The 24,708-nt window shown below is 38.5% G+C and overlaps 1 protein-coding gene across 1 annotated transcript in view; it reads right to left on the bottom strand.

Moving 5' to 3' along the window:
• Positions 1–886: 886 nt before the first annotated feature.
• Positions 887–24,708, bottom strand: part of SHTN1 (shootin 1) — a 120,142-nt gene continuing 96,320 nt past the window's right edge. Inside the window, 4 exon segments of the mRNA XM_003904303.5 lie at positions 887–2,665; positions 17,835–17,905; positions 17,907–18,028; positions 22,431–22,551. Coding sequence (XP_003904352.2) covers positions 2,443–2,665; positions 17,835–17,905; positions 17,907–18,028; positions 22,431–22,551 — 537 coding nt within the window. The 3' untranslated portion in view covers positions 887–2,442.

Below are 24,708 nucleotides of genomic sequence, written 5' to 3'. Positions count from 1 at the left end.
TTCTTCCAGAAAAAAAGAGACATTTTCTTTTTCTTTAATAGCAATGGCACAAAGTACCTCTACCTCTTTGCCTCACTCGGGCTATAAAATGCATCAACATTAGATTTAAAAAAAAAAAAAAATCCTCTATAGCACACAAGACTTAATTTATCTTTCCCAAACAGAAGGAAGCGTAAATAACCTTTTAGAAAAATCAAACACATAAAGATGCAGTCTCTTCCAACTTAAAATCGTGTAAACAGGATGTATGTAAGTTTTGTGTGTACAATAGCTATGAACATACCTTGCAGATACAAGCATAGCTCTCCTCTGTCTTCCTATTTGGGATCCCTTGCTTTGATGGATAATGTCACCCCAGCCAGGGGCAAAACCCCCTCAAAACCAAAGTGAAAAGGGAAAAACTGTAGGCAGAAAAAGGTGAGTGGATATCTTACATCAAATACCTTTATGTCAAATTAATTTAAAATGCTTTGTAATCACAGTGAGAGAAAGTAAGCAGCTTAAAAAAGGCATGAACACTTTCAAAATACCTGTTACTAATTGTTCCCTAGTCCAGCTAACACATTTCACCCAAAGGGCAACTTCTTACTCTAGAAAGGAGGGTGTTTTGATAACCATATTGTTCTGTTGGTGGTGTGATGAAATATGGAAAGACAGTGTGTATATTTTTATATTCCTAAATGTATGTGAGTTGCATCCTGGCAGACAGATCACAGATGCAAGAAGGAAGACAGCACAAAGAAACATGAAAGAAAACTCAATAAACCATCTTAGGGACTATTAAAAATTACTAAAGTTGTCAAATCGTATACAATTTTCTATTAAAGAATGTCAAGCTTGGGGAACTAAACCACAAACGTTAATAATAACCACAACTGACCCTCAATGGGAAAAACTATTGGTGCCTTTTTAATAAGTTGTGGTGAGGAGAGTTCAAATTACAGGACATAACAGAATTTGTTTCATGAATTAATGCAGTCTGTAGTTAGCATATCATATAGCAGTATTATCCAGTTAAGGAAAGATACAGTTGAAAAACATTACATTTTAATTCCCCATGAGTAAAGTGATAAGTAACTGTCAAATCATCATTGGGAGAACATGGAAACAGTCAAGCATAACGAACTTACAGAAAGATAATTATCTCCAAATTTAGGAAGTACATGTACCTGCCTACCCACCTCTGCAAGCCTATGCTTACCACACGTGCAAAAATACAATACAATACAACTACTGCAATTATTCCTATCATTTTCTTTTGCGCTTAGGTGAAAAACACCTGACAGCTACATGCTGAGCCATGCTAACAAAACTAAACCTTTCACTTTCTTTAATAGTAAAATTACCATTACTGAATCATTGTCATAAAAAGTGCATTCAAGTACATTACCACTTATTTTAAATAAACACCAATTTTGAAACAATCAACTTTGAAAAGCTGCATAAGTTTTTTTTTTTTTTAAATCCCTGATTACATTTCTATTTATTCACTGTGGTAGCCTGAAACATTGTATTTTTAGAGACTAACTACCGCTTAATTTCTTTTTTTAAAAAAACAACAACAAACCTGTGTAATACAGAACAGCAGTGAAGCAAGAAAAATGTGTGCTTGTCACTTATCTTCACTGTACTGTACCTAAGAACTCTGATAAAATATGGTACTTGTGCCACATTAGTATATGGGAAAACATAATTAACTCATAGCACAGAGCACATGGTTTACCAACATATTACTGTAAAATTCAAGGTTTGGACTTTCACCTCAGTTCTGTATTCAGGCTACCAGAGCATCCCCACGGAGGTCCTTGGGAGGCTTTGGACACAATCAATAGCATGTATTTTTTCATCCAATAGTTAACAATGTATGTAATTAAGACTGACTATGGGACTACGAGTTTGATGCCAGCTCCTGAGTTTTAAGTTTATCTCAGTCTACCGTAGAAAATAACTTGTATGCCACAGTACCCAACAATTTCCACGCTGCTGCAGTTTCTCCATCAAGAGGATCAGACCCAAACCAGAAGCTTCTTTGGGGGCTTTAAAAATCACATTAAGTTGATCAGTTTTGTTTATCCAATTATTTACAAGCACCTCAAACTTTCAGCATTCCGTTTGAGGAGTGGTATGCACATTTCCTAAAAAGGTATCAACATTTGCATTTTTTTTGTAACCTTCTAAAAGAAGTCATACTTAATACAGTAACTAGGAAAAAAAAATATCATCCTTATAAAGATCAAATAACCAAAACCTAATAGGAATGTGTTTTGCTAAACAGCTTACTTATGTTTATAGTTGCTACTTACAAAAGTAACACCAGAAAAAAACCTGTATTCTGAATACAGAGACCAGAGCAGAATGTCTACAGCCCATGCCAATATACCAACACTCATCACGTGCTTATTGAAAAGGACTTCCAAACATGTCAGGCTTCTGGTTTCTGGATCAGCAGTTGGAGCTGTCTGTCTCTCTCACGTTTTCAATGCTGTCTTCTTTGTTTTCTGGTTGGACTTTGCCTTCATCCTCCTTGTGTTGAGTTGGATCTTTTTCAGCAACCTGGTCTTTGGTTTGGGGTTCATGTGTAGAAACAGGATCTAAAACTACAACTGGTTCGACTTGTTTTTCACCGTCAATGTATTTTTTCCTGTATCCAAGGCTACTGGGAGGCCTATGAGATGAAGAGTTAGACAAAAAAAGTAAAAAGCAGAGAGAAAATAGTTGTCTCTGATATTCTGGATTCAGATCAACATACAACCCAAAATGTTCTAAGTCTAGTCAACATGCATATAGTAGTCTTTGAGATGCCAGCCATTTAAAAGTAAAAGTGAAGCTATTGGATTACACAGCTGATACTAGGAGCACAAGGCCAGAAGAAAGAAGGCAGAGAAAAAGCGATTAACTACAGAAGTGTTAAAAAGCCAAATGCACCTACCTGCTCAATTGCATTCTCTTCTCAGGAAGCGTAAAGCTCACGGACAAACTGTGAACCTCTCACGGCCTGCTGCCCAGACTCCCACCCGCCCTCACTTAGCTGGATGGAGCCAGTTAACTCCCTTCCCTCCTGCGTGTCCCTGGGTATGGCTGGTTGCAAGGTAGCCCTGAGGAGCCTGCATGGACAAGGGGAGTAATCACCCCTCATCACTGATGGAAAGGTGAGAGGCATGCCGGCTGCTGCTATTACCAACTAGAGGAGACCTGGTCAGACTTCAGGAGGGGGTGGCGGTAGGACCAAGGGCAGAGAGAGAGTCACAGTAGAAGCTAAAATGCTGAGTTGCCATTAATGTTTCTAAAAGGAGAATCAGGTTTCTTGAGAAATTTCCTATGGAATTTCAGAGGCGGTTTTCCACAGACTCCTCCTCTCATCTCTTCTGCTGCAAGAAGCTATGGCTCCTCAGGCTGAATGGGTGTGGATTTCCTTATGGAAACAGTTATCTCTGAAACACCCAAAGGTTCAGGCTGCTGAGCTGCTGCCTGAAGATGGAGGCAGCTGCAGTGGGCAGGGCTGGGGCTTTCGGACTTTTCCGGTCTTTCTGGAAAATGCTAGGATCAGGCCTTTTTGTCCCTGAGAACTGGCTGTTAACCATGACCTGGCACAACACCATCCCACCTCTTGGTGTTCCGCCAGGTGCCAGTGAACTGCTAGCCAGTGCCTGCCCACTGCTCTACCAGCCCCTCACCAGGAGTTGATTTCTACTATTCTCTAACCCCTTCACCAGGTCACAGCTGGCAGGAGACACTCTTTTACCACCTAATACCTCTCTTGTTGGACTTACCACAATTGTTTCCTGTCTGTCTCTTCCAATAGCATGTAAACATCTACGAGGCAGGGACTATTTAGCTTTACTCACAATTCTATCCCCAGTACCTAGCACAGATGCATTTGTGGAATAAACGAAAGGACAAATACTAATAAACTGAAAGGTTCAGAATTAAGGGGGAGAAATCAAGGTTTGGGTGTGAGTAGGTCTGGATGTCTCTCTTGCAAAAACAACAACAGAACAAATGATCAATTACTAAGTGAAAGTAACCTGCATGATCCAGTCACGGGCACAAAACCTCAAACCCAAAGACCACACTGGTTTTTTTCACTTTCTGACCAGTACTGTAAGATCAGTCCAAATGTTTAAAAACCACTCCCTCTGGCTATCAGGTTATATTACCTATGTGTGGCTCGGTCATCATCCTAAGTGACAAACACTGTCTTCCTTGGAGGTGGTAAAAACAAAAATAATCAGGAGCCTGGGTACAGGCTGTGCTGCAGTGAGGACAGATTCCTTTATTTTGGCCTGATTATGGCACCATGACATTGTCCATCTACCTTGGCCAAGGAACTACTTCTCCAGACATCTGCCGCTATGCTTTGGGAATCAGAATGCGCTGTAGTTCCTCCAGTGGTACCTGTTTTGACTGTCTCTGACCCACACAATATGTAAAAGCCTGTAATCGGAGAAGCAGAACAACTCTGAGCAGTACTAAGGATTGATCAGAGGAATTAGACCTTAGGGAGTGGAAGGCACTAGTCATGTAGTCTAGGTAATCTGCTGCCTCTGCGTCTGACACTGGGCCTGCAGTCAGCTGTTCTGACAGTTGGGAGGGAAAGTGGCTGTAAAGTGACAGAGACTGAGGACAAACTAGAGCTATACCTATCTATGTCTCACAAGCACCAATCTTGATGATGCAAGACAATATGCAGGATAAGCAGGAGCCTTCCCCAAGGAGCTGCACATACACCTGTCCCAGGATTTGGAAAAGCTGGAGGAGGAAATGTGGGGAGCTGAAGAAACTGTGGGCCAGTCACTGCCACGTGCCAGTTAGGTGAGTCAGGACATCAGGAATGTCATGCACGAGCTATAACAGAGCCTGCCCTACACGGACTTTCCGAGGGTTAAAAAAAGTTTTTTTTAAGACAACTACTTCACTTCTGCCTTCTAAATCTCATGCAGATTTATCTGTGGGCAATTCTAAACTGAAAACAAATGAGTGAGGGGATTCTAGGAAATAAAGTTGCAGCCCAGCTAAGGTTCCAGGGAAAGTCCCATCCAAGTCTGCAGGTCGAGTCACCAGTATGATGGCTTCACCATCTTGGGCCTGGGCCCACTCTTACATAAGCCAGCCAATCTGCTTTCAGCATGCAAAGGAGGTAGTATTTCTCTCATTCTAGGTGAGCAACTTCCATCAACCCGTACTAACCTTCATCACTTCTGTAGAACTACCATGGATGTTTCCATGCTCGTGTGTGTCTGCAGGTGAAGGGGTGGTGCACAGATCCTAGAAAAAGCTTTCTTCATCAGCTCAGGGCTAAACATTTCCGGGAAGTGCTCTCTGGGCTCCACAGCAGCAATGCATGGATGTTGATTGAACTGAAAACTCATAAACTTAGTATTGTCAGGCTGAAATGGTCCTAGAATTGTCTCAGTCCAAAGAATGATTTCCCTGCCCTGAAGCAAGCTTCTTGACTGCAGATTAATCTATTATTAAGTCACTTAAATAGGCTACAATTTGAGAACCCCTTTGTTATCACTGAAATAGGTGCAGTGGGCATTTTCTGAAGCTAGGCATGGAGGGAGAGTGACTGGTTTCTCAAGGATAATGACCACTGCCTTAGAATCCCAATGGAAGGTGGAAAGGGACCAGGGCAATCGTCTAGTCTGACCTGTCCTTTTACAGATGAGGATGATGGGGCTTGAACTCTTGTTCTGAGTCTGCCACACGGCTCATCAGTGGCAGACTCAGAACAAGAGTCAGAAGTTCCTGTCTCCGTGTTTCTGCCTCTTCTATGACAGCATGCTGTTTCTCAAAGGCATCTTCTCCTAGAAACAGGAGGCTACAGGCTACTTTTTGGCATGTTTACCGATTTCATTCTTTCTGAATCCCTGTTTCCATCTCCATCTTCCAGATCTATAAATAAAAAGTCTACCCCTTCAAGCTATCCCTCCTTTTTAATTTCTCCCCTGTGGTTTGTAGCTCCTTCTGGCTTGACATCACTAGGTTCACTCCTGGCTCCCACGGGCAGCTGCCCAAGGCTCCTGGAATGAAAGGCTTTTCCTTCTCCTAGGCCTCATTCTACCTTCATTCCTATTGTATGGGAAGGGCCACAGAGCCGCATCAGTGATGGTGCCAAGAACCCAGGTTCTCACTCTAGTAGTCATGGTGGCAGGTTCTAGAGGGTAAAATATGAAGCTTCTCCCCAAGGGAGAAATCCCAGAAGCTCAAATGCAACACTTCAATAGGAGTTGTAATATACTGTCATTCTGTTCAGGTTTTCTACTTTAATGCAACATCTAAGGACTAAGACCACAATAAAGAATTAAATGTCTGTACTTATAAAAAGTAATGGCAACCTGTCTCCTGCATGCCGCAAAATCTGCAAGTAAAAACTTAAATTTTACAAGTATCACTTATAAAGTGAAACTAAAATCGTGGGATACTTGGGCAGACAGGGATCACCATGGTGAGCTAGTCTAACCTCTTCATTTGTCAGATGAAGCGGCCAGGGAAGAGTGAGGTTAAATCAGCATACAACTTGTTAACAGCAGATACAGGACTAAACTAATGGAATCTTGATTTCCTGTCCAATATCTGCACCCCCGCCTTTTTTTTTTTTTGAGATGGAATCTCGCTCTGTCGCCCAGGCTAGAGTGCAGTGGCGCGATCTCAGCTCACTGCAAGCTCTGCCTCCCGGGTTCACACCATTCTTCTGCCTCAGCCTCCCATTTCTTACCATAACATACCGGTAGTCATTTATGATCCATTCATATAGATATTTTTCATGGGTCATATTAGACTGTGTACTCAAAGGCTATTTCAAGACAAAACCAAAAACCAAAAAGCAAAATAAAAGCCAGGAGAAATATACCAATCTATGCCACTCTATGAAGCCTGGTGCCCAAGTACAACTTGGGTGACCTTTTAGAAAGCAGCTACTGTGCTCCTACTGCAAGAGAGCCCAAATATGGGGCCTGAGCAGGTGGGGCAACTTACTAGTAAAAAGAAAGACCTGACTCCAGACTGTACTGGTACCAGAAGAATCAGAACGATGGCAGTGGCCACGCCAACACTGAACTTCATACGGGGACTCAGTGATTTCTCAGACTGTGTTACAAGAGACGAAAGTGCAGCATTCTAATTTTTAAAAAGCACATCATTGTTTGCATTCAATGAAATTCCTTTCAAAATCAACTTTCCACGTTCCAATTATATTCAACAACATTCTAGCTAACATTTCGGCTGCAATTCAAATTAACTAATGCCCAAAAGAGCCCTAATCGACGTGGTTCTGAGCTCAATTGAATACAATCAAAGCTCATGAAATGAAGGGGGAAATGCTTATTTCATGCAAATTCTGCATATCACTCAAGCTTAATTTTACTGATAATATAAAGGTGGGACATTTTGAACATTACAGTGAATGAACTTTTAAGCGGTGAGAGTTATTTTATAAAATGCTACCTCTGAAAAGCTGATTGCCAAACAGTATAAAAATGGTTTGAGGCATAAATGCCAAGTTCATTTCTATTTCACTTCTGAGGTAACTATCTTTCAAATCGCAACAGCTGGACTATTTAACACAATCTGGTGAATCAAAGTATAGTTCTTCTCTGGTCTCCCAGTGGGATGTCTGCATTAGTCGGTGGCAGCCATCCAACAAATGACGCACAGCCGGACGGTCTGAACTCTGTCTCATTTACAATAAAAATGGATAAAACCGCAATCATATTTACCACCTTCAAGGACAGAAAACGGAAAGATTTAAATTTGTCTTTATAAAGTCGTTTCCTGGAAAAACTCCAAAGAGGAAGTCGCTTTTATATTTTCTCTGGTGTAAAAATAAGGATTCTTATTTTTTTCCAAGCCCTTTATACAGTTACTGCAGTGAACAGTAGTGGCATTACAGCAGAGGTAGTTTTGATTGTTTCTTTTGGAAACCCTATTTTTCAGGAGATTTTAATACACTTATCCAAAACTTCACAAAATAAAGTTTCAAACCTAAGGTGAAACTTTCTATATTACTACCGATTCTAGCAGTATTTTTAAATATAATAAAGGCAGAACAAAGCTCAATTCTTTTTTGCTTTGAGTACTTTTTCAAAACTTCATTTTAGCTCAAAGAATGTATTAGTTTGTCAATTTGGGTCCACTTCTATTTGTGGAAAAAGTAGATTTAATTATTAACATTGTTAAACAACAGAATACTACTGTGTTTGAAAATCTGACATCAGCCTCTATATGCTGATTTGCTCTCAAGATGAACAAGAATTCCTTTTTAACGTAAGTAAGAGTGGCTGGGCAAAGATCTGTGTCTATGCTCAGCAATATTTTTTTTTAGCTGAGTAACTGCAGCACAGGCATCCCAGTACACAGCTTACCTCCCAGACCGCAATGCAATGCTAGGGAGCCTTGTACCTTGTAGGAATATTATCCTATTCCTCTAGTGTAGGCTGGACTGCACACATTTACAGAATCTAAAATACACTGGCACAAGGAGGTTCAGGAATCTGAACTATTCTCACAGCAAAAGCAACACTGACAATGCGTGAACTATGATTTCAGCTCAGCCAAAGATTCTGAAATGTGGGTGATCCTTTTCTTAGGCTTCGTTTTATAGCTTTTTATAATTCTGCATAATATTAAGTCATCATGGAAAATCCACTCAGATTCCAGCTAATAAAAGCCACATTATTTACAAGAAATATTTTAAGAGACATAAAGTCTTCCACAAAATTCACCATATATAACATTGGCTCCTTAAAAACAGCTGCCATGCACAAAATACTTGCATTTTCATTCTATGTTTTCAGGAAAATATTTTTTAAATGTAATAGTTTTTCTTTCTATTTACTATGTATTTTTAAAACTCTCTTTTAAGATCAGAAATCATAAATTACTTTTCACAGAGCTATATAATAAAGAATATTACAAATGAAATGTGTTTATTGGGTTTCAGAAATTGGGTCAGTTTATTCTGAGATCTGACATTGCAGTTGAGCTTTAGCTTCTTCTATTTGAATAAAAAACCTCCCCTCTACTCCACTATACACAAATAAAAGGAAACATAAACACTGTAGAGACTATTGAAAAATGGTTAAGAAAACCACAATGTACCAAAAGCAATTTGGTTCTCTATGCAGAAATGATATATTTTATACAAAGTCTCTTAAAAATCATAGGTGCTTGCAACTGGAAGCAAATGTTAGAAGGCAATTAATTCTTTGAGAAAATTGAGAATTACTCAGCAGCATTTTAACAGTAATTTTGAGATTTACTCAACAGCAGTTTAACAGTCATTTTTACACTAGGTGTAATACATCCTCAACAATTAATCTGGAGGAAGTTGCTGTTTGCACAGCAACTCAGAACACTTGTAAGACAATCCTGACAGGCGGATCTTTCGGGCAGTCCACAGGATAACTCCTTGGCAGCGGGGGGAGGTAAAAAAAATGAAGTGAAGGGATCTCAACTTCCAGAACATCCAGTTGTTCTGCTAATTTTGTTGTTAAAACTTAATTGTCCATGTACAGGCGCACATGGAGAACCTTTGTAGCAGCACTTTGCTGAACAGAGCTGTTTCCTGCAGTGTCAGTACACAATTCAGCAGTACTAAGATTACAGTTGAGAGCAGAGCAAATCCTTTAATTGTATAAGAGCATCAGATTAAGCAGTAACGTCCATGCAGTTCATTCTGCTAGCTGGTAGTCTCTTCTCAGAAACAAATGTTTACTAAGTACAGGGAAGGCACCCTCCCTCCCCCTCCCTGATGGGCGCTCATGTGCGCACGCATACACGCGCGCACACACACACATACGCACAAACGCACGCACACACACAAAAGAGAAAGAAAGAAAGCGGAGAAGCGGAGGTTATGAGGAAACGGTGGGGGTGGGAGTATCAACCAGGAAGAAAATCCACTGCTGCTTTCCATCCCAGGACTGAAAGAACTTTCCCAGTCTCCATTTGAACAAAACATGACCCCAAACCTCTCTTAAGGAATGGTTATATGGCCAATTAAATTAATTTCCAGCTGAGATAATTAGTTTGAGAGAATAATTTTATGCCAAGTTTCCCTAAAGTAGGTTAAGAATCTCAATTTTTATTTGCTAATGTATTTCAAAAGCTCATACTCTTTCATAGGATTACAGAAAGTAAACAAAATAAAATAAAATAGCTCAGATCATCTAGCTCCAGTAAATTAAAAAGCTGTACCTTCCTATTTCATTTTTCTACATTAGTATCACATTAGAAATACTGAATGAAGAGACCAGTTAGAGGTCAAACAATGATAAAAATCAATCTTACTTTTAATTCAAAACCTGAAAGGCAATTAGATTTTTTTTTCTTTCATGGAAATGTTTGACTGGTCACACCAACCAAGAGACATCTAAAATTTATCTTTTATCAACTACCCTTTGGTATCAGTTAATGGCCCAAACAAGATGAACTCTTACAAAAATAAATCTGTGTGGGGCCAAAAGTCACATGTATTTAGAGATACCACAGACATAGAAATTAAATGCAAATTAAAATAAAAATGGTTTCACTGGAAATGAACAATTTTCTATTGAAATTGAAGTCTTATAATTGCTACATGGGTTTTTGTTTTTTAAATTCTTCTAGGGCAGCATGTAACCTCTTTTGACTCCCCCAAACGAAAAAGCGAACTAACTGCCTGTCTGGCAGTTACAAAGGAAATTTAAAAGAGCTTGATAAAGCTTACAGTTTGGAGGGGACCTGGGGTGAAGAGAAGCATGATAAATTAGAAAAATGTTAACTTGAAAAGTCTCTGGCAATTAATTGTGGCTTAAAAGGATCTTTGAGAATGACCAAGATGACACAGCTATGAAAGCACTGCAAACCACACTGTTAAAATGGAACAGGAGTTCCCTTGCAAAGGGGCTCTCCCTTTTGAAGTAAGATTTTATAGAAGTAACTAGATAAAATGAAAAATCATCTTTGAGGCTGACTACCTTGTCTAATTGCAACTGTTAGTAGGATATCCACCTTCCTGAAAGTAATTCATTGAAAAAGTGTGAATATGGATGAAAAAGCTTAATTCAGACAAGCAGGGCCACTTTCAGATAAGATGGTTTCAGGAGAAAAGCAAGATGGCAAGAAAACATGATACTCTTAAGCCTCTGCCTGACTGTGATGCAGACACATTTTAAGATCTGCTCACCTCCTTCTCCATACTGAAGGCCCACGTGTCCTGGCTGTCTTTATAATAAAAATGTCCTAAAACATAATGACCAATGGATAAACACAAACTCAAAGGAGTTAACCAGTAATTGACCAAACATGAAGCTCTCTCAAAAAGGTATAGAATAAAGTGGATACAATCATAAAATGTATTTGGGGCTTTAGAATGTATATTTTTAAACTAGATTCACGGACAGTGATTCACCTTTATATTATCATACTATCATTTAGTAAAAGCATCTTTCTAATTCAATGATTACGGTCAGAAATTTTCAAGGTATCTGACTTCTGGGAAAAAACTATTTCTCAGCATGGTTAAAATGTTCAATAAAATAAAAAAATGTGCAAATGGAACTTATGCTGAAGACTAAAGTAGCTTAAGGCTGGTATTCTGACAGGCTAATTTCTAAAATTTATTTTGAAGCATGGCCCTTTATTGGACATTTGGCATGAAAAAGAATGAAATAATTTCTTTCCAATTATTCTTTAAGACTTTTTGCTAATTCAGATAGGCTCTCCTTTTCAGAACTCTGTTTTACTTTCCTCCCTTGACAAGTGATCTTTAAATTGCTTAGGTTAGCCTTAGAGAATGAGAAAAGGAAGACATGAAACTCCCTGTAAGTATGTACGGTCTAAGGAACGGGATGTGAGTATCTTAGGGTCAATGAAGCAACTTAACTGCAGAATCATCACCTCCTATAGAAGGAATCTTATGGTCATTCTTTTCTTTCCCCTTCCTTAAGCTCTTAAGACACCAAACGCAGTACACCATAGTTCAAAAAGCACTGGCTTTGGAGATAAAGTTTAAAAGGTTCAAGTGCAATTTGAACTAAATGTCAACTAGAAGTGTAATTTTGGGCAAGTTGTTTACCTCACTGAGCCTCAGTTTTCTCATCTGTAAAATGGGGATAATATCCAATCTATAAGTTTGGGAGAATTAAAATAATACACAAAAGCACCTGGCTTAATATATGTTAGTGAAATACAGTGACAACAACACAAAAGCAAATTCCAAAACCCTCCATCCCCAAACTGGAAGCTGGTTCCATTACTGATAGCCTCCATCTATAACTAACATATACATCCTGCCTACTATAATTTCAGCACATTTCCTCTTAGACGGATATTATTTTATTATGAATATACATTGATAAAGAGTAATAGAAGTATTAACTTAAAACACACACACACAGAATGGAAGTTTCTTGGCATTTCCCCCCAACATGCTTTTTCCTTTATTATACCTATATCAACCAAGAACATCAGACTTAGGCATTCTGTTGATAAGAGTTAACATGTTTCAGATATCTCACATAGGATTAAAATGGAAGGCAATCTGACCCACACTGGCGTATACTGGATTTTCTTTTTCTTTTTCTTTTTCTTTTTTTGAGATGGAGTCTCGCCAGGCTGGAGTGCAGTGGCGCGATCTCAGCTCACTGCAAGCTCCGCCTCCCGGGTTCACACCATTCTCCCGCCTCAGCCTCCCGAGTAGTTGGGACTACAGGCATGTGCCACCACGCCCGACTAATTTTTGTATTTTTAGTAGAGATAGGGTTTTGCCATGTTGGCCCAGCTGGTCTCAAACTCCTGACCTCAAGTGATCCGCCTGCCTCAACTTCCCAAAGTGCTGGGATTATAGGTGTAAGCCACCATGCCTGGCTTGTGATCAGGTACTTCTAACCTCTAAAAGCACTTGGGGCAATAGTGAAGGGCTGACCCCTGAGAGTACTACTCTAAAAGATAACAGTCAGTCATTTTGATTTAGACTTGTCAGTTCTGAGGATGTATTTTAAAAATTAATTATTTTACATTTCTGGGTTTGTGTTTTTCTATAAAAACTACAATGAGAGACACGTAACTAGGAAGTATGTGCCTCTTACTCCTTATCCTAACTGTGAACAGCTTTACCAAGTGAACACATTTGCTAGGAATTACTGGGATTCGAAAGCTGAAAGGGACTCTGTACAGTACATAACCTACTTGCCTCGATTTTAGATTAGAAGAAACACAACAAAAAGAAAACAAAACACAGAGAGGTTAAACGACTTGTTCAAGTCATCTGGCCCAGTCAGAAACCCAGGGGGTCTAGTGTCTTAGCTTTGGTCCTTGATGATCCATTATCCCAGCATTATAATTATAAGATAAGATAGGAAAGTAATTTATTGAAATGCTTTTCCTATATGATCTAATTTACTTGACAATCCTATAGGGCAGGCATTACTACCGTCACTTGACACACCAGGAAATTCAGTCATAGATTATATAACTTTCCCAGGGTCACAAATACCTAAACAGCAGACCCAGGATCTGAACCCTACTCTGTCTTTAGAGTTCGAGTCTTGGAAATAACTGGATGCTGCTTTCCACCCTGTGCATATGTGGACAGGCACTGGCTTAGAAAATGAATTACATTGTTTCCTTGTTACTCCCTGTCCTGTCTACAGGCTTTTATTGATTAAAATACAAATCACTGTTTTTCTGACCCTGGGCAACACTTAATTATTCTATTGCCAGGTACTATAGCTGTCTGAAAGTAAAAGAGTTTCTTTTTAAAATTCTATAATTTAGGCCAGGCGTGGTGGCTGACGCCTGTAATTCCAGCACTTTGGGGAGGTCGAGGGGGGTGGATCACCTGAGGTCAGGAGTTCGAGATCAGCCTGACCAACATGGTAAAACCCTGTCTCTACCAAAACTACAAAAATTAGCTGGACATGGTGGCGGATGCCTGTAATCCCAGCTACTCGGAAGGCTGAGCAGGAGAATCGCTTGAACTCGGGTGGCTGAGGTTGCAGTGAGCCGAGATCATGCCATTGCACTCCAGCCTGGGAGACAGCAAGACTATATCTCAAAAAAAAAAAAAAAATTCTATAATTTAGAATTTTCTCTCTTTGATTCCCACCCATTCATTGGCCTGAATCAGTGAATAAAATATCTTACTATATTTTAACATTATCAGATTTAATCTTAATCAACAGAAAGAGCATGAAAGCAAAAATGAGGTTTGCACTTAATGTGCCTGGCCAGCCCTTTACCTCTTATAGCATAAAGGGACATGATGAGCATAATTCTGATCTAAATTATAACCAATTGGAATTCATAACATTCACATTCACTGTGAGATTTAAGATACTAGGATTAGATGGTATATACTTATTAGAAATAATTAACAGGACACATTTTGAAGCTATTCTTAAAATAGAAGCAGAATAAATTAGGCTTTCCCAAGCCCTGATTATCTTTTCCTTTCTTTTTCTTCTTTTTTCTTAAAAACAAAACAAAAAAAAAACCCTTGCTTTGCGTATGTTGGTGACAAGAACATTAATTTTAATTAATCCTTATAATTAAGCATTAAAAGTGTTTCTTGCCTTCTTATAGGTCCCTAGGAAATAAATCAGTATATCTTTGACTGTATAATTTACCAGAGAGGAGTTACTCAATTATATGGAATCTGTACATATGTTGATTTTAGGAATTTATTAAAAGAAAAAAAACTTTCTAGGTATAGTGTGATGTTATTTAATTTTCTGGTTAAGTGAAGATCTTACGCAGAAAACATCTTTGTCTCTACCTTTACACTTAAAACATTTCTTGGCAGTTTTCAAAACTTTCCTGTCCCATCTGAGGCCAATCAAATGAGCACAGCTGAATCTTTCTTTTACAACTGGGTATTCTGTTGTCTCTGGTAACTTAATTTGGAGCAGGTACAATGGCAAAAAAGATAGGCAAGACTGAGCTGAATATAAATGGTTTCCAGGCATTTAAAAAATGTGTTAAAACCAAATAATTCAATCAAACCACCAACCAACAAAAACCTCTAATATCAAGCTCATGTGCCTATGTGACTGTCGAATAATGGGAGAATGCTGATTGAGTATTGTAGTTGATATTCTACTGTTTTAGTCATACTGAAAATGTGCTCATTCATTCATGTATTCAAAAAGAATTTATTGAAAGCCTACCATATGGCAGGAATCGTTCCATGTGTGTAAGACACACCAATAGACAAAACAGGAAAAAATTCTTACCCTCATGGAGCTTACATTCCAGTGGGGGAGAGAAAAAAATAAAACAATAAATATAATAAAGTATATAGTAAGTCAGAAGGTGATAACTGCTCTAGGGAGAAATGAGGTAGGATAAGGGGGAATCAGAGCTTGAGGGAAGAGGAGTTACAATTTTGAACAGGGTGGCCAGGGTAGGCCTCATTAAGAAGATAACATTTGAGCAACACATCCATGGAGGCGAGGGAGTAAGCCATGCAGCTCTTAGAGAAGACCACGACAGGCAGCAAAGGGCCTAGAGTGAAGTGGTACTGGGACAAAGAGGCCAAAGGGGAGGGGGAAGGGAAGTTACAGTGGCTGGGGCTGGTGTGTGTGTGTGTGTGTGTGTGTGTGTGTGTGTGTGTGTGTGAGAGAGAGAGAGAGAGAGAGAGAGCACACATGCATACATATGTTGGGGCAGTAATGTCTGTATTAGAGCCAACTGTCATTGGCATCCTCCCTTGACCTTGATTCAGGTCAAAAGCCAATAGCGCCACTCACCTGAAACACTAACGGTGGTGTTGCCACAGATCGAAACAGAAGTGTAACTACTAGAATGCAAAGACAGTTTTTAAAAGCAAAGGAAATATTTTACTTATGAATTGCTGACCCGACTTCAAAGTGCTTTGACAGGCCAAGTCTATAAAGTAAGACAATGTGGTTAGTATAATAGAGTACTTATTAGTCAAAGCCAGCCAGAAACAGCACTGAAAATAACCCTTCTCATTCCTGGAAGCTAGGCCAGTTTCAGGGGATTCTGACAAATGATACAAACTGTTAAAGCTTACATGTAACTACATTAAATTAAACTTCTTTTAGTCATTAAAAGGTTTAAACATAAACGAATGAAGTGTGCCTGTCTGGGTAAATAATTACCCTATACATACACAGAATTCTCAGATTCAATCTGGATAGTCTAATTATACTTAAGAAACAGATTTTTCCAGAAAGTTGCTCTTATTTGATAAATTACTGTCAATATGAAAATACACAGCATCAGTTATTTTATTTAGCTAAAGAATGTCAAGAGCCAAATAATCGAGCATTAGGTTACAAAGTTTAAAAGTTAATACAGCAGTCCACAGTATTTGTATTAGAGCTTTAAGTAGATAAATTAAATTGGAATGTGTCTCTTAAGCAGTCATTGAACAAGCAAGATGAGAAATAAATTGAGCTTCACATCCGCCTTTATGGCATCTAACAACTGTGTCTGTCAACACATGGATCCTTTTCACTGTCAATTCAACACACATTTTGCAGACCTTGGGCCTGCAATTATTTCATTTCCTTTCTTGGAAATGTAATTTCCACTTACTTTTGGAGAACAAAAGGCAGACAAAAGGAAGAAGGAGTTGCAGTATTTTCTGATTCAGATTATCTGTGTAAAATGGTAAAGGAAAAAAATCTATACACACACACTGAAGCATTTATCAGAAACTAACTTGTCTCAGCCAAATTGCTTTTGTGTCGGGATATTGGTTCAAATGTAGCCAGATTGTTGATGTCAAATTAGGTGTTAAACAAATTTAATAGGAAAGATGAAGAATGAATATAGATCATCTTTCTGTTAGAACTGTTCAAATGACTCTAGTCAAAAGAAAGGAAACACATGACTACAGGAGAAAATGTGCTTTTAAACACAGTGAAATTAGATAAAACTGTAAATCAGCAAAGAAGGCCATTCATTCCAGAAGAGAAAAAAAAGTTAATAGTAGCAATGAGAGAATGCAAGACAGGAAGAAAATATCAGTGGGCAAAAATAGATCCAAATTGAATTTCAACTTCATTTGTCCAGGTTTCACCTTTTAAGCTAAGACAGCTAGAGTTACAAAAAAGGGGTTCTTTCTCTCTTGATAGGACAGGAAATCAGAGGTTTAATTAACCATGATTACAATATTTGGCTGATCTGATTTGTCTCACCTCTTCCTTTTCTTTAAGTGACAAACTAGCTGACATCCTGGCAAGAGAACTAAAGCAAAACTGTAGACTAATTTCAGAAAGAGCTGCCATTGTTATAAAACAAATTGATCCTCCACTAGATCTGTCTGAAACGCATTCAATAGCAGGATTAACTCTTTGACAATCAAAGTGCCACTCTGAAGCAAGTCTATACAGATAACTCTTTACATCGTATGTTTTCATTTTCAGGATAGAGCAATATTAGGCACATCTTTAACTGAAGACTAGAAAAGACGGTTGTAAAAGCGTGCCCTTCTAAGTAGCCTCTGAAAGATCTAGTATCTTCTTGGGCTGCTCATCCATTAAGAGGGATGATCTATGTATTTAATCTTGGAAGACTGATTAAGTGTCTCCTGCTGCAGAGTCTGTATCATCCAGATCAATTCTTTGTGTAGAAGAACCTGATTACCAAACCAGTTTAGGGGAAGTAATTCTCTTTGTACATGGTACTTGCTTTAGATCTGAATGAGATCTCTTAGCTAGGAGCCTAGAATGAAAAGCTGGCCCATCAAATGAAAAGAAGAAGAGAATTTATTGGCGAGCCAAATCAAAATCTCTCTAAAGAGAAACAAATCAAAGAAACACACAAGTTAGTCATTTACAGATTCTTCTATATACCACTTAGTAAAGAGCATCGTTACTTACTGAAACGTAACCTTGGAACTTGTGCATCCTTCCAATTTACGGGGCCCTTCACCTGGCTCAGGTGTTGGGGGGGGACGGGCTGTTGAATTCTGCCTCCAGAGTTTTCTTGTTCAAGGCTGTTTTTGTTACACTGGATACAGAACCCAACACTGGCATGGATTTGGACTCTGAGGTTGCTAATATCCCAGTTGGACCTTAAAACCAAACACATACCTCAAGTTTAATAATTCTGTATGATGCTTATTAATATGGTACTGAAAAACAGATTAGCTGAAAATCCCTCAAGAAGTGAAAAGGCCACGTTTGTTAAAATTTCAAGAGCATGCTGGAAAAGGTTCTTGTTGGAAATCTGCTCTGCTTTGGTGGTACTACTACGTTTCAATCTATCAGGACCACGCTGAGAAATTGCGCACAAACCTTTAAGAAAACACAAAATCCCAGGCCACAATTCCCTCACTGACCAGGTTCCTTAGTAATCGTGGAATTGTGAAAAGTCTTTTCCTCTCATAGAGTATGGCTTTCTGACAGCCCTACTTGAACCATTTCGCCTCTCAAGAGTTAATTCTTCCCAAAACTCAGCTCTGCATTTTAAACAGAAAACAGAACAATGTCAAAAGGCTCTTTCTAAAAGGCTCATGAAGGCTTCTTGAGCATTAAACAGCTTTTATGAACATTTTCATTTTAATGTGAATGAGAAGTAAGTGGATTTATTTCCTCTTAAAACACAGACACAAAATTATAAAAATTAAGTGGGAAAGAGTTTGGCTATTTACCTTTTGGACTTTTCTGCTCTTTAGGACAGGATTTAAAAACAGTAATAAAACATGTTACTGGAATTATTGGCATATCAATCTAAAAATTCTGGGCATTGAAGCCAGTCCCTAATTTTAGGTGGAAAGATTCTATCCTAGTCAGCTTTCCTCAAAGCATGATTCTAGTAAGTACTTCTTGAAACTTCAGAAGGAAAATGTTTTTAAAACAAAGAGATTTATGACATAAGTCACAAATATGCAAATTAAATGACTATTTCTAGAAATAAAGTGAGAGGATAACCTTGAAATGTGCCAGTAAGAAAAGCACAAAACTTGGGTGTCTCTTGGGTGTCTATCCCTAACAAATGTCAGATCATCTTAAGATGGAAAGTACTAGTGGGTATAATCCAAAATGCTAGCTAATCCCTGACTATTGGTATTAAGCTCTGGAATGCTATTCTTACATTTGGATTTAATGTGCCTGATGTATTCAATATAACAGTGTAACATATCAACTCTAAAAATGAAGGTCTAATTTGAAAAACCTACCTAAGAGAGACTAAAAACTTGTGAACCCATTCTGTTGGACACCTCTCTGAGCCTTGCTCTATACAGGTGACACAGGACCTCTCTGTTCTAGTGGAAGCCCCAGTTTACAAAGCATTAGTTTCTATCTTCCCTATTTAATTCACCTATACTCTCTAGGCAGACAAGTTTGGACATTATTGGATATTTTGATTTAAAGGGCCTTTTCTGGCTGGGCGTGGTGGTTCATGCTGCAATCCCAGCACTTTGGGAGGCTGAGGCGGGCAGATCGCCTGAGGTCAGGAGTCAGAGACCAAGCTGGCCAACATGGTGAAACCCTGTCTCTACTAAAAATACAAAAATCAGCTGGGTGTGATGGTGGGCGCCTATAATCCCAGCTACATGGGAGGCTGAGGCAAAAGAATCGCTTGAACTCGGGAGGCAGAGGTTGCAGTGAGCCGAGATCACGCCACTGCACTCCAGCCTGGGTGACAGAGAAAGACTTCGTCTCAGAGGGGGAAAAAAAAAAAAAAAAAAAAAAAAAAAAAGGCCTTTTCCTCCCAGCTATGTCAAGCCTCATGTTGCATGGAGCTGTGGCAGTTAAGAGAGAACGGCAGAACACAAAGATCAATTAATATTAGAGTTCCTGAAAATATAAATACGAAGTTGAATTCAAGATTTGCTTCTGATCAGCTCTATTCTGCCCTTGGATAAGCATTGACTACAACACTAGGTAGCTTTAAACAACCTGTCCTTGTAAGAAAGATCTGCTTCTGAATATACCAACACATTTTCTGCAAAAAGGAAGGAGAGTAGTGAGCTAAGCTACAGCTCTATTTTTCTTGTGTACAAAGAGACATTTTTTAAAATGTACACTGTTTAAGATTATTATTACTGTATCCTGTTTAAGCCGCCCAATGTTCTCTAAGAGGCACTTGCCGCTCTTTGAAATGTTAGTTTGGTAGGCCACAAGGCTAGGTAAAACAAGGGAGCATCAGTTAGATGCATAAGAAAAATCCTAAGGAAAAGGGTACAACATCCTTTGTCCCTGGGGAAGATGACCATTAACCTGAGATCTTAGCTCTGCAAACTCTCAGGCTGTCTCTCTTCTGACGTTTCCTTTCTCTACTGGTGACCTCACATTTACCTTCCCATAAGCCTTTGCGGGCAGAAGAAAACCACCCCAGAGATTCAAGTACCTGAGACACCAACCTATCCAACTCCTCACCTCTGTCACCTGACTCCCCCCATGCAGCTCTGCGGCTTTACTTTCTTCCTTAGGTTCCCCCCTGGAATTTTTATTTGTCGCTCCACAGCCTTTGTAAAAATACTTACATGGTAAAAGCCACCTCTAGTTTGATAATAGAAAAATGTTTTCACCACCTAAAAAATGGTATGATTTCTTTTTTAGATGATAAGAGTTTGTAAGTTTGTTTCCTTCCTTTTTTTTGTCTTTTGCTTTGGCTATTAGGAAACTCAAAGGAAATTTTTACTCAATTACAAGTCACTCTCTTAGCGTGTATTTGCTCTCTACCTCACCAATGAGTTCTCATTTTTCTATTCATTTATTAACGGTTCTACTGAATATGCATTTTCTACTCTAACTGCCCTAAAATAATACAAGTATTTGTATATTGGTGGAATATAATACATAAAATGAAAGATTCCCACCATGTACACGAAATGTGTTCCTTTCTGTACTCTGAAATATTCAAATTTCCGTATTAACTGAAATAAAAACCTTTGCTCACTTCTTCCATTGAAAACTAACTCTGAAATGTAAGTGTTGCACATTTTGACCAAATTTGTGAGTGAAGTAAGAATGTTTCTGGAGGAACAAAAAAGCCAGTGGCAAAACACAAAATGTGAACGACAGAGCACTAAAATGGCACTTCAACAAAGTCCTTAAAAATAGCAATGTTTACATGAGCACTTTAAGGCTGAAATGATGAAAAGGATGACTCAAGCACTGATTAAGTCACAAAATGAATAACGATTATATGTTACGTGGAGGCTGCATAATGCTCGCAAAGCCATCCTAAGAAAAAAAATGCTGTGGCACCCCCTTAATTTTCCTGAGGTAGTTGTTTTGGGGGGCACAGTAGGGGGGAGAATCTTTGTCAGATTTTAATAATAGAACCTCCAAACCAACCTAAAAACTGAATGGTTGATTTTTTTTTTTTAAAGAAAACAAAAGTTTCCTCTTTTTATAACAGAAGTTTGGTTGGTATTAAACCACTCTGGGTTCGAGGAATCAATTTACTCAATTGTCTGAGTAAATCTCTCTCTGAACATTAGAACTTGATGTTCAAAAATCCATCTTTAATATTCTAGCTACTTAAATTTGGTCACTGTGACTCAGTATTTTCCAGATTTAAACTGTTATGATAGACTACTTGAAGCTGACTGAACTCAATCTAGAAGCCTCAGCCCATTAGCTGTGGCTGCTGATTAATTTTACTTTAAGGTAGTTTTTTGAAGCCGGCCTCCTACCTGGCCACAAGGGGAAATCTCATAAAGGTTTCCATTAATTCCCATGACCGAGCTGATGAAACCACTGAAGACACGCACAGTTCTGGGAAATATTTTGAGGCCTAATACAGACCTAATGTCACACAAATACAAACTGTGAGCTCAAGATTTGCTCAGATGGTAGGTACATTATCGTCGATGACAGAGCTGGAATTTCCCAGTCACTCAGTTCACAAGTAGGCACATTAAGCTAAAGGGATACGAAGAGTAAGGATGATTTTCTTGCATTTGTAACTGATGTGTAATTTCTACTGCAACTACTAATTATTGTCTGCTTATTTCGTGCCATGCACATTGCTAAGCATTTTTCACATATTGACTTAATCTTTAGAATAATCCTATGAAGCAGTGCTTTTATTATTCTCATTTTATAGATGAAGAAACTGAGGCACAAAGAGGTTGAGTAATTTGCTTAAGGGCAACCAGCTAGTATACAAGAGAACTAGGACTCCAACTTGGGCGGTCTGGCTCCAGAGCCTGTATTTGATGCTATATTGTTGCCAAAACTCTTCCTGAATGTCTTTACACAAGGGCATCTTGCATTAAACAAAGCAGATCTATAAATGCCTGGTTACCTACAAATAAATAAACATACCAATAAATAAAAATATCTAAGAGTTCTTATGAGATATCCATAAATATCTTTACCCATCCCATACTTCTCACTCATATTAAAAATAAATATTTTAATAATAATTTTTAAAAGCTTGTTTCATGTTAAAAGAGACTTAGAAGAAGATGTTTCAGAGATGAAGAGAAGGACCGTGGAGAATTCAAACCGGCTTACTACTGCTATCTGCTTCTGCTGTCACCTTTCTGCGACGCAAAATCCTTTCTAACTCAGTTTCACTGTTTTCAGGGTCAAGGGATTTTAAGCTTCTTGAACTAGTGGATTTGTTAAGTGTCCCCTAAAGTGAAAACAAAACAAAAACAAAAAGGTTAATGTCTTAATACAATATACAAAAGAATATAAGAATCAAACCATGAACACATTACCAGAATTTGAATGGAATTATGAAACAAAATGAATTTGCTATATATTAATATTTTTTAAATGCGCACATTTTCAACAAGACAGAGTGTTGGATCATTTAAGAAGATGCTACTGATGGTGTAAATACTAGCTTTTGTTTCGGAAGAACAGTACAAGAACCCTTCTGGAAGAGGTGACTGTGTGAAATTCATCAGTGGGAAGGTACCTGCATATCGACGATTAAGACTAATGTGTGTTGACTGGGTGGAGAAGAGAATTGATATATTAAACTCACCTTAGAAGGATATGTTTATATGGCAGCCACAAGCTACTAAACTGAAATCACAGCGGCACTGAAAAATGTGTGACTGATCCTTCAGAGGGTGACCCTGGCTGCACACCTGATGTCCGTGGCGTCGTAGCTGTCAAAGGAGGCACATAATGCTCTCCAGGGCCCGACCCAAAGAAGGGCTGCACTGAGCACATCTTGACTTCAGTATGAAAGGAAAGTTATAATCATACAGAGAGGCAAGCAAGGGTCGGCATCTTAAACTCCACATTCCTAACACAGGGGACAGTTAATGTATTATTCAGGGCCCAGAAGACACTGAGGGAAACAAGAGATGCTATAAATCTGTACTCCTGCTGAAACTGATACTGGCTTTCAAGAAGACAGAGAAAGATCCATGTTTCCCTGCTCTGGCTCCTCCGAGAAGTATGTTACAGAGTGACAGCTATGGTTTTCCATCTCCATTACTAGTCAAGTGTCTGTACAGAACACTGGGGGACGTATTTCTCAGTATATATAAGGATTTAATACATCAACAAGTCTTTCCTAAGAGATGCCCATTATTTCTTTGAAATGGTCCTTCTCAACTGTGCCACATACTTGGGAGGCAGTGGAGGGAGGGGAAGGCAGGAGAACCATAATCTTTTGATCAGAGGAAATAAGAACCTCAGGTCTGGTGTAACTTGCCAGACTTCATGCCAGAGCCAAAAGGCAGCTTTTGTCCACCAAGGCTAAAAACCTTCCCAGCCTCTGTAATGTCTGAACTCACTAAAGACTTGCCTTGATCCCGCTCCCTCCCTGCCTGCCAACTCCCTGAAGGGTTCTAAGAACTCTAGTGGCTAAGAATGGTAACCCTTGTTTCTTCTTTAGCCTATAAAATAAAACAAACAAAAAAAAAGGTGCTTATAAAATCAAATGGCTACAAATCTCATATAACAGAGGTTATGTTATTTTGTTTAGGGAAGTTTATCCCCAACTGCTTAAAGTTATAGAAAAGTAACCCGTTGTCAGGGAAGAAACTGACGTAACAAGATTAGGAGATTATATTATTTTGCTGTCAGCTGCCTAATCAACTGGTTTGCAGAAGACTTAAATAAGGCTCATATTTTAATCAGGCATACAATTTTTTCCCCTAGAAGTATCTCTTTTTGTTTTTCATTTATTGTGAAAATTCATTAAATACATTAAAAGGACTATCACATCACATGTAACACTTTAATGGCTTATTTTATCATTAAAATCTGGTTTGTTTCTTTAACATTGCTGATATGCTTCTACGTGTAGAAGAGTCACACCGTGAGGTGTGACCGATACTGACAAGATACAGAAAATAGAACCATAGCCACTTTACATTTGAAAAAAGTACTACAACTACTATTCCCATATCATTTGTATTGATAATTTTTTAAAACTTACCATCTCTATCATTTGTAAACAGATATTTGAAAAACATAAGGTCATCACTACTAAAATAAGTTGTAAAACTACTACATTGTTTCAATAGCAAGGACACTGTGTAATTTTTCTCAATGGCTTGATTTAATTCAAGGAAAACTTATAATGTGTGTGTTCGTATATACATACATACCTTTCAAGGATATCTTTTATTGATGAATGTATCTTTCACAATATTTTCTAGCTTTTTATTTGGATAATGGCATTATTTCCTCAAATTCTTGACTGTGGTAAGCTACTCTCTCATCATACCTGATTACTGAAGGTATCCATTTTCCATGTTCTAACCCTTGAATCCCCAACTTCTTTCTCCATTTACTGATGGATGTGGTGGCTTCAGCTAATATA

This window comes from Papio anubis, chromosome 11, assembly GCF_008728515.1.
Source record: "Papio anubis isolate 15944 chromosome 11, Panubis1.0, whole genome shotgun sequence".
NCBI lineage: Eukaryota > Metazoa > Chordata > Mammalia > Primates > Cercopithecidae > Papio > Papio anubis.
The sequence above is the reverse complement of the archived record's forward strand: the minus strand, read 5'-3'. Positions and strand labels throughout refer to the sequence as shown.